Below are 11,863 nucleotides of genomic sequence, written 5' to 3' on the forward strand. Positions count from 1 at the left end.
ATTTCTTTACCAAAAAAAAAAAAAAAAATCCTAAGCCCTGAACCTGAGCCCTGGACCTCAGATCCTGAACCCCGAACCCTAAACCCCGAACTCTGGACCCTAGACCCTAAACCATTTTCCTTCTAATGAAGTAAATCAGTTTCAAAATTTTTCTTCAAATGGCACAACCAGTAATTACACCACCGGAGAGTCAAGCTTCATGGAAGGACTTCAACATGAAAAATAAACATTGGGTGAAAAACTTTCAATAAATGTGATACTTGTACCGATTAATCCTGATCGAAAGGAGAAGAGAGAGAATAGTTCTTCTTCTAGATATCAGATAAAAGGCCAGTGGATAGGTGAAGAAGACAGGAGACTGATTAGCTTAGTACATCAATTTGGATTGAGGAAATGGGCTGTAATAGCTGAAGAAATGGTTGGTAGAGTGGGAAAACAGTGTCGTAATCGATGGAATAATCATCTGCGTTCTCATATCAAGAAGGACGTTTTGACTGACGATGAAGAGAGACGGTTAATTCAAGCACATGAAAGACTTGGAAATCGTTGGCCAGAGATAGCTAAGTACATTCCTGGAAGAACTGAAAATTCAATAAAGAATCACTGGAATGCCACAAAAAGGAGGTAGGTTTCAAGGAGATAGATAAAGAAAGTAAAAGGAGATAGAAGACAGTCAACATTATTATAAGATTACATCATAAAAAAGTATTTCAGTAATGGTTCCACCTCCACTAACTCAAATTCCAGCACCACCACCACTGCAGCAAATCCGTCCAACGCTGGCCCATGACTCTCTAGTAATGAAGACTCTACACCATTTTTCAGTTTCGAATCATGCAATAACGAAATGGATTTCATGAAAACCCTATTTCAAAACAATCAGTCCATTGATTCAATTCCAGTCGATCATTGTCAACCAATGAATACAGTTGAAGGGACATCTGAGAATACCTATAGCTTCAACATTGATGAAAATTATAATCAACCCACCATTTTCTTCGCTTCCCTGGAGATTTTACAGACAACTGATTCTCAACTGCATGCTGTAGAATATGTGGAAAATGACTTATTCCATTCTGCTCCAAACCTTATGGGGAAAAAAATTTCCATTCTGAGAATTCAGATTTAATCATGGAATTTAATTCTAACTTTCGAAGCGTGGAGACTGAAGCTTCACAGATTTATCCTGATGAGTTGTACTTTTCATATCAATGGGATGGAGGCAATGCTGAAAGCGTAAATTTAACAACAAATATGCCAACAATTAGTCAAAGTACAACCTTTGGAAGCGCAATGGACACGAATTTTGTAGCACTCCAAATAATTCTAGACACCTTAGTGGCACTAAGACATGAATATTGGATGACTAAAGTATACTTTGAATTTTTAGTCTCATTTGAGACCCATTTTCGACATAGGAAACATTCGATTTGGAAAATGATATCTAAATAAAAGTGTAGCTCTTTGAGTTATTTTTCCAACTCACTTTGAATTACCTCAATCGGATATCAGGAAAAGAAGTTATGACAGAAACACTGAAAGCTGTGCAGTGTCAACCGGACTACAACTGGTCGACCAAAACTGTCTGAAATGAAAATCCTCATTTTTCTCTAGAATTTAAATATTTATTTTCTTCAATTATTTTCTCAAAGGACCACCCGCATTTTTGGCAATAAAAATCCCACTAAATTGAAGCATTTAACCTCAAATTAAATGGCACCCATGTTTTCTCTCTTAAATGAAATTTGACCCTTCATTTACTTTAAGTTATGGGATATTTGCCTATAAATAGAGACCTTATTTCACTCATTTTTCTCACACCAAAAGCAAGAGCTTTTACATACTAAAGAAAGAGTTTTTTAGAGAGAGAAAGAGAGGGAGGAAAACTATTTTTCATAGAAGTTTAAGAAGTATTTTCAAACATCAATTCTCAACGATTTTCAAACATCCAAGGAGTGGATTTCTTTCAACGTCCAAATTTCATCGAAGTTTTCAATCCAAGTTTTCAAAGTTTCAAAAGCATCAATCAAGGTAGGTAGAGGTGTAATGTGTTTAATCGTGTTAAGTTATAAGTTTCGATTCATGTTAATGTTTGTATGTCAAATGGTACTCTGGTACGACATATCCCTCTATGTTAATGGCTGTATGTCAAATGGTACTCCGCTATGGCATACCCCTTTATGTTGAAGAAATGTTCGTATGTCAAATGGTGCCCTCGGGTACGGCATAGCCCTTCATGTCAAATGGTACCTCCGGGTATGGCATGTATGAAAAGTTATAAAGTTAATGTTTTGAAATGTATAGCTTGATCACGAATGTACCTATGACACCTATTGAGTTTTTCAACTCACGGGTTTAATCCCATCTCTACAGATTGAAAGAATTCTACCTCGGGCATGGATGGAGGAGAAGATGGAGAGTGATGCAACGAGCCCATGGAAATCCGGTGAATAAGTGATTTGGATTTATTTTTATGAAATGTTTTCCAATGTTATTTTCTTAAAGTTTTGAATAACGCAGAATGCGAGAACAAGTTATGTTTTCTTCAAATAAATTACATTTTGTTGTTTTGAAAAATGATTCAGTGTTTTTCTTTAAAGTATTTGAAGAAATGTTATTAAATTATTATCCGAAGATGTAAGCGTCCGCTAAAACGTATGCACTTGTTACTAAACCACCGGTTAAGCTAAGTAAAGTAAGTAGCGTTCCAGTACACTAGGGGTCGGGGCGTTACAGATTTGATGGACATGGTTTCATCTTCTCAGCTGCCTCCGCAATTAAGACACAATGACTTCTTCTAATCTAGTTAATAATTATTATCCTATAATTATTGTGTTTTGGCTTATTTAAACACTCTATGACTTTACAAATATCAGTAAAACTGAATTTTGCGACTTCGTTAGAACTTATTAAAGGGAAATTCAAGCAAAAAAACCCTAAACCCTAAGCACTAAAACTCGATGAGGCCACCTCCGACTTGAGACGCCCTAGTGAGGTAAGGTTGTGTATTGAGGTGAATTTGGGGCATAAGTTGCCCGAGAGGGTTTGGATTGAACAAGCCGATAATCGTGGCTTTTGGCAGATAGTTATTTACTAGAAGTGGCCAATTTTTTGGTTCTCTTGTAAACAATTGGACCATTCTTATGATCAGTGTACTACGGTTCCTTCTCCTCCCCGTACAATTGTTGTGTATCCCCCTATTTAGGCTGCATCCTTGTCGCAGCCTAGACGAGTCCCAAACATTGCCTTCACACCATGTCCAAGAAATCACATAGAAAAATGTGAAAATCAAGGAGTGTCCTTGCAGCATCCTGGACATGACTTACACACCGTGTCTCGAAAACTACCTGAAAACCAGGCTGCATCCCTGTCGTGGACCAGACGCGTCCCGAACATTGCCTGCACATCGTGTTCTAGAAATCGCCTAAAAATACTTGAAAGTCTGGATGCATCCCTGCCGCATCTTGGACATGGCTTGCACACCGTGTCCATGAAACTGCCCAGAATTACTTGAAAATTAGGCTCCATCCCTACCGTGGCCATGACGCGTCCCGGACATGGCTTGCACATCGAGTCCCAAAAATTGCCAAGAAATGCCTGAAAATCGGGATGTATCCCTACCTTGGCTAGGACGCGTCCTGGACATGGCCTACACACCGTGCCCACAAACTACCTACAAATGTCGAAAAATTGGGCGGCGTCCCTACTGCGATCAAGCAAGCCCCAGAAGTGGCTAGCACACCATGCCCAAAAACTTCCCAGAAATGCCTGAAGATCAGGCTGCGTCCCTGCCACCACCCAGAAATGTCCCATTTATGACTTGCACACTGTCTCCCAGAAACTGTCGAGAAATGCTTAAAAATCGGGTTGCGTCCTTGACGCGTCGTGTATGTGGCTTGCACACTGTGTCCCAAAAACTGCCCAAAAATCCCTGGAAATCTGGTTGCATCCCTGCCGCAGCCCAGCGCGTCCCGAACATTGCCTGCACACCGTGCACCAAAAAATTGTCTAGAATTACCCGAAAATCAGGATACGTCCCTGCCGCATCCTGGACATGGCTTACACTCTGTGACCTAGACACTGCCTAGAAATGCTTGAAATTTAGGCTGCGTCCCTACCGCGGCTAGGTCATGGCCTGCACACTGTGTCCTAGAAACTGCGTAGAAATACCTAGAAATCAGGCTGCATCCCTGTGGTGGCCTAGATGAGTCCCGGACATGGCCTGCACATCACGTGCCAGAAATTGCCTAGAATATTATGAAAATCAGGCTGTGTCCTAGCCGCATATTGGACATTGCTTGCACATCGTATCCCAGAAATTGCCTGGAATTCAGGTTACATTCCTACCACGATCATGACGTGTCCCAAACATGGTCTGAGCGCCTTGCCAAAAAACTGCTTTGAAATGCCTGAAAATCAAGCTCCTTCCCTGCCATGGCTCGGATGCGTCCTGAACATGGCCTGCGCACCATGACCTAGAAACTGCCTAGAAATGCCTGAAAATGAGGTTACATCCCTGTCACGTCCAGGATACATCCCGGACATGGCCTGCACACAGTGCCCAAAAACTGTAGAAAAATGCTTGAAAATCAGGCTGCGTCCCTTCCGTGGCCATGACTTGTCCTGAATTTGGCCTACGCACCGTGTCCCCAAAACTGCCCAGAATGTCTGGGAACATGCATGTATCCTAACATGGCCTGCACACCATGCTTCATTCATTTGGTTGAAAATTTGCTTGCACCCCTAACGTGGTGAGGACGCGTCCCAAACATTGCTTGCACACCATGCCCAGAAATTGCCTAGAATTGCCTGAAAATTAGATTGCTTGAAGAACTGAAAATTCAATAAAGAATCACTGGAATGCCACAAAAAGGAGGCAGATTTCAAGGAGAAAGATAAAGAAAGTAAAAGGAGATAGAAGACAGTGAACCTTATTATAAGATTACATCATAAAAAGTATTTCAGTAATGGTTCCACCTCCACTGCAGCAAGTCCATCCAACGTCGGCACATGACTCTCTAGTAATGAAGACTCTACACCACTTTTCAGTTTCGAATCATGCAATAACGAAATGGATTTCATGAAAACCTTGTTTGAAAACAATCAGTCCATCGATTCAATTCCAGTCGATCATTGTCAACCAATGAATCCAGTTGAAGGGACATCTGAGAATACCTATAGCTTCAACATTGATGAAAATTATAATCATTCCACCATTTTCTTCACTTCCCTGGAGATTTTACAGACAACTAATTCTCAACTGCCTGCTGTAGAATATGTGGAAAATGACTTATTCCATTCTGCTCCAAACCCTATAGGGAATAAATTTTTCCATTCTAAGAATTCAGATTAAATCATGGAATTTAATTCTAACTTTCAAAGCGTGGAGACTGAAGCTTCACAGATTTATCCTGGTGAGTTGTACTTTTCATATCAATGGGATGGAGACAATGCTGGAAGCATAAATTCAACAACAAATCTGCCAACAATTAATTAAGGTACAACCTTTGGAAGCACAATGGACACGAATTTGATGGACATGGTCTCATCTTCTTAGCTACCTCCTCAATTAAGTCCATATAATGACTTCTTCTAATCTAGTTAATAATTATTATCCTATAATTATTATGTTTTGGCTTAGTTAAACACTCTATGACTTTACAAATATTAGTAAAACTGAATTTTGCTACTTCGTTAGAACTTATTAAAGGGAAATTCAGGCCAAAAAAATCCTAAACCCTAAACCTTAAGCCCTAAACCTCGATGAGGCCATCTCCGACTTGAGATGCCCTAGTGAGGTAAGGGTGTGTATTGGGGTGAATTTGGGGCATAAGTTGCCCGAAAGGGTTTGGATTGAGCGCGTCGATAACCGTAGCTTTTGGCAGACGGTTATTTATTAGAAGCGGCCGATTTTTTGCTTCTTTTGTGAACAATTGGACCATTCTTATGATCAGTGTACTACGATTCCTTCTCCTCTCCCTACAGTTGTTGTGAATCCCCCTGTTTAGGCTGCATCCTTACCGCAGCCCAAACAAGTCCCGAACATTACCTGTACACCGTGTCCAAGAAACTACATAGAAAAATGTGAAAATCAAGATGTGTCCTTGCAGTATCCTGGACATGGCCTACACATCGTGTCTCGAAAACTGCCTAAAAACCAGGTTGCATCCTTGTCGTGGACCAGACGCATCCCGAACATTGCCTACACATCGTGTTCTAGAAACTACCTAAAAATACCTAAAAGTCTAGATATGTCCCTGCCGCATCCTTGACATGGCTTGCACACCGTGTCCATGAAACTGCCCATAATTGCCTTAAAATTAGGCTCCGTCCCTACCTTGGCCACGAGGCGTCCCGACATGGCCAGCACACTGAGTCCCAAAAATTGCAAAGAAATGCCTGAAAATTAGGCGGCATCCCAGCCACGGCCTGCATGCATCTCGGACATGCCCTGCACACCGTGCCCACAAACTGCCTACAAATGCCTGAAAATTAGGTTGCATCCCTACAGCGGCCAGGACGCATCCCAGACGCGGCCTGCACACCATGTCCAAGAACTTCCTAAGAATGCCTGAAAATCAGGCTGCATCCCTACGTAGCCCTGATGCGTCCTGGTCATGGCCTGAACACCGTGTCCCTGAAACTGCCTCGAAATACCTGAAAATAAGGTTACGTCCCTGTCGTATCCTGGACAAAGCTTGAACACCGTGTCCAAAAAACTGCCTAGAAATGCCTGGAAATCAGATGATTCGTACAGCAGCCCCAACGCGTCCCAAAAATTACCTGCATACTGGGTCGAAGAAATTGCCTAGAAATACGTGAAAATTAGGATGTGTCCCTACAGTATCTTGGATATGGCCCACACACCATGTCCAAGAAACTGTCTAAAAATGCCTGGAAACCAAGCTGCATCCCTACCACAGCCTAGACGCGTCTCGGACACTGCCTGCACACCTGGCTCCAAAAGCTGCCTAAAAATACCTGAAAGTCAAGATGCGTCCCCACTGCATCCTAGACATGGCCTGTACATCGTGCCCCAGAAACTGCCCAGAATTGCCTAAAAATCAAGCTTTGTCCCTGCCATGGCCATGATGCGTCCCGAACATGGCCTATACACCAAGTCCTAGAAATTGCCAAGAAATGCCTAAAAATTAGGCTGTATCCTTGTCGAGGCCAGGACGAGTCCCGGACATGGCCTGTACACCGTGCCCATAAACTGCCTACAAATACCTGAAAATCAAGCTACGTCCCTACCACGGCCAAGACGCTTCCCGGACGTGCCTTGTACACCGTGCCTAAGAACTTCCCAGATTTGCCTGAAAATCAAGTTGCATCCCTATCATGGCCCGAATGCGTCCTGGTGGCCTGCACACCATGTCTTAGAAACTACCTTAAAATGCCTAAAAATATGGCTGCATCCCTGCCTCATCTTGGACATGGCCTGCACACAGTGTCCTAGAAACTGCCTAGAAGGGCCTGGAAATCATGCTGCATCCCTACAGCAGCCTCGATGTGTCTCGGACATTGTCTGCACACTGTGTCCAAGAAATTGTCAAAAAATACGTGAAAATTAGGATGGCCTGCACACCGTGTCCCAGAAACTATCCAGAAATGCTCGAAAACTAGGTTGAATCCCTGCCACGGCCCAGACGCGTCCCGAACATTGCCTGCACACCGTGTTCCACAAACTGCCTAAAAATACCTGAAAGTCAGGAAGCATCCTTGCCGCATCCTGGACATGGCTTGCACATCGTGTCCCAGAAACTGCCCAAAACTGCATGAAATTTAGGCTCCGTCCTTACCGTGGCCATGATATGTCCTGAACATGGCCTGCACAACGAGTCCCAGAAATTGCCAAGAAATGCCTGAAAATCAGACTGCGTCCCTACCGCAGCTAGGATATGTCAAGGATATGGCCTGCACATCGTGCCCACAAAAAGCCTATAAATGCCTGAAAATCAGGATGCATCCCTACCGCGGCCAGGACGGGTCCCTACCGTGGCCATGAGGCGTCCCGAACATGGCCTGCACACTAAGTCCCAGAAATTACCAAGAAATGCCTAAAAATTAGTTTGCATCCCAGCTGAGGCCAAGATACATCTCAAACATAGCCTACACACCGTGCCCACAAATTGCCTATAAATGCCTGAAATTCAGGATGCGTTCCTACAGTGGCCAGGACGCGTCCCTGACATGGCCAACACACCGTGCCCAAAAACTTCCCACGAATGTGTAACTATCAAGCTACATCCCTAACGTGGCCCAAACGCGTCTTGATCAAAGCCTGCCCACCGTATCCCAAAAAACTGCCTAGAAAAGCCTGTAAATCAAGCCGCATCCCAACCGCGTCCTGGACACTGTGTCCCAGAAACTATCTAGGAATGCCTAGAAACCAGGGTACATCCCTGCCGCAGCCTAGATACGTCCAGAACATTACCTGGACACCGTGTTCTTGAAACTGCTTAAAATTACCTAAAAGTCAGGATGTGTCCCTGCCGCATCCTTGACATGGCCTGCACACCGAGTCCCAGAAACTACCTAGAATTGCCTGAAAATGAGGCTCCGTCCCTATCGTGGCCATGACACGTCTTGAACATGGCCAGGACATCGAGTCCCAGAAATTGCCAAGAAATGCCTGAAAATTGGGATGCGTCCCTACCGCGGCTAGGATGCGTCCTGGACATGGCTTGCACACCGTGCCCACAAACTGCCTACAAATGCCTGAAAATCAAGCGACGTCCCTACCCTGATCAGGCAAGTCCTAGAAGTGGCCAGCACGCCATGCCTAAAAACTTCCCAAAAATGCCTAAAAATCAGGCTGTGTCAGTGCCATCCCCAAGAAGCATCCCGTTCATGGCTTGCACACTGTGTCCCAAAAATTGCTAAGAAATACCTCGAAATCCGATTGCATCCTTGTCGCAGCCCAAACACGTCCCGAACATTGCCTGAACACCGTGTACCAAAAAACTGTCTAGAAATACCCAAAAATCAAGATACATCCCTGCCACATCCTGGACATGGCTTACACTTTGTGACCCAGAAACTGCCTAGAAATGCTTGAAAATCAGGCTGCGTCCCTACCTCGGCTAGGACATGGCTTACACTTTGTGACCCAGAAACTGCGTAGAAATGCCTACAAATTAGGCTGCATCCTTGTCGCGGCCCAGACGAGTCTCGAATATGGTCTGCACACCGCTTCCTAGAAATTGCCTAGAATATCATGAAAATCATGCTGCGTCCCTGTCGCATCTTGGACATTGCGTGCACACCGTGTCCAGAAATTGCCTAGAAATGCCTGGAATTCAGGTTGCGTGCTTGCCATGATCAAGACACATCCTGAACATGGTCTACATGCCGTGCCAAAAAATTACCCTGAAATGCTTGAAAATCAGGCTATGTCCCTGCCTTGGCTCGGATGCGTCCTAAACATGGCCTGCACACCATGACCTAGAAACTGCCTAGAAATTCGTGAAAATGAGGTTATGTCCTTATCATGTCCAGGATGCATCCTGACATGGCCTGCACACAGTGCCTAAAAACTGTCAAAAAATGCCTGAAAATCAGGCTACGTCCCTTCCGTGGCCATAACTTCTCCCAAATTTGGCCTGCACACCGTGTCACAAAAACTGCCCAGAATGTCTAGGAACATGCATGCACCCCTAACATGGCCTACACACCGTGCTTCCTTTATTTGGTTGAAAATCTGCTTGCGCCCCTAACGTGGTCAGAACGGGTCCCGAACATTGCCTGCACACCGTGCCCACAAACTGCCTAGAAATGCCTGAAAATCAGATTGTGTACGTGGCCAGGATGCCTCTCGGACATGGTCTGGACACCGTACCCATAAACTGCCTAAAAATGCCTAAAAATCAGATTTCGTCCACGGCTAGGACGAATCCCGGACATGGCCTGCACACCATGTCCTAGAAACTGCCTAGAAATGCCTGAAAATAAGGCTGCGTCCTGGACATGTCCTGCACACCGTGTTCCAGAAACCTTAAATCCCAGGCCCTAAACCGTAAGCCCAAAGCCCTAAACCCTAAGCCCTAAGCCTTGACCCTGAGCCCTGGACCCTGAACCCTGGACCCTAAACCATTTTCCTTCTAATGAAGTAAATCAGTTTCAGAATTTTTCTTCAAATGGCACAACCAGTAATTACACCACCAGAGAGCCATGCTTCATGGAAGGACTTCAACATGAAAAACAAACTTTGGGTGAAAATCTTTTAGTAAATGTGATACCTGCATCGGTTAATCCTGATCGAAAGGAGAAGAGAGAGAATAGTTTTTCTTCCGGATATTAGATAAAAGGCTAGTGGAAAGGCAAAGAAGACAGGAGACTGATTAGCTTAGTTCATCAACTTGGATTGAGGAAATGGGTTGTAATAGCTGAAGAAATGGTTGGTAGAGTGGGAAAACTGTGTCGTGCGCGATGGAATAATCATCTGCATCCTCATATCAAGAAGGACGTTTTGACTGATGATGAAGAGAGACGATTAATTCAAGCACATGAAAGACTTGGAAATCGATGGGCAGAGATAGCTATGTACATTCCTGGAAGAACTAAAAATTCAATAAAGAATCACTGGAATGCCTCAAAAAGGAGGTACATTTCAAGTAGAAAGATAAAGAAAGTAAAAGGAGATAGAAGACAGTCAACATTATTATAAGATTACATCATAAAAAAGTATTTCAATAATGGTTCCGCCTCCATCAACTCAAATTTCGGCACCACCACCACTGTCCAACATCGGTACACCACTCTCTAGTGATGAAAACTTTACACCATTTTTCAATCTCAAATCATGCAATGAAGAAATGGATTTCATGGAAACCCTATTTCAAAACAATCACTCCATCGATTCAATTCCAATCGATCATTGTCAACCAATGAATCCAGTTGAAGGGACATCTGAGAATACTTATAGCTTCAACATTGATGAAAATTATAATCATCCCACCATTTTTTTCACTTCCCTGGAGATTTTACAGACAACTGATTCTCAACTGCTTGCTGTAGAATATGTGGAAAATGACTTATTCCATTATGCTCCAAACCCTATGGGAAATAAAATTTCCCATTCTGAGAATTCTGATTTAACCATGGAATTTAATTCTAACTTTCAAAGCGTGGAGACTGAAGCTTCACAGATTTATCCTAATGAGTTGTGCTTTTCATATCAATGGGATGGAGGCAATGCTGGAAGCATAAATTTAACAACAAATCTGCCAACAATTAATCAAGCTACGACATTTGGAAGCACAATGGACATGAATTTGATGGACATGGTCTCATCTTCTCAGTTGCCTCCACAATTAAGTCCATACAATGGCTTCTTCTAATCTAGTTAATAATTATTATTCTATAATTATTGTGTTTTGACTTAGTTAAACACTCTATGACTTTACAAATATCAGTAAAACTAAATTCTGCTGCTTCGTTAGAACTTAGGAAAATTCAAGCCAAAAAAAACCCCTTAACCCTAAACCCTGCTTGAGACGCTCTGGTAAGGTAAGGGTGTGTATTGAGGTGAATTTGGGGTATAAGTTGCCCGAGAGGGTTTGGATTGAGCGCGTCGGTAACTGTGGCTTTTGGCAAACAGTTATTTATTAGAAGCGGACGATTTTTTGCTTCTCTTGTAAACAATTGGGCCATTCTAAGGATCAGTGTACTACGGTTCCTTCTCCTTCCCTACAATTTTTGTGTATCCCCTTGTTTACGTTGCATCCTTGCCGCAGCCTGGATGAGTCCCGGACATCGCGTGGACACCGTGTCCAAGAACAACATAGAAAAAAGTGGAAATAAGGATGTGTCCCTGCAACATCCTGGACATGGCCTACACACCGTGTCCCGAAAACTGCCT

General features: G+C 43.4%; 1 protein-coding gene across 1 annotated transcript; it reads left to right on the plus strand.

Moving 5' to 3' along the window:
- Positions 1 to 158: 158 nt before the first annotated feature.
- On the plus strand, positions 159 to 790 carry LOC111390044 (transcription factor MYB119-like). The gene is made up of 3 exons (XM_023015028.1): positions 159 to 233; positions 287 to 624; positions 715 to 790. Exons 1-3 carry the CDS (start codon positions 159 to 161, stop codon positions 788 to 790), a joined length of 489 nt encoding a protein of 162 aa, XP_022870796.1.
- The last annotated feature ends 11,073 nt before the right edge of the window (positions 791 to 11,863 follow it).

This window comes from Olea europaea, unplaced genomic scaffold, assembly GCF_002742605.1.
Source record: "Olea europaea var. sylvestris unplaced genomic scaffold, O_europaea_v1 scaffold643, whole genome shotgun sequence".
In the NCBI taxonomy this organism is placed as follows: domain Eukaryota; kingdom Viridiplantae; phylum Streptophyta; class Magnoliopsida; order Lamiales; family Oleaceae; genus Olea; species Olea europaea.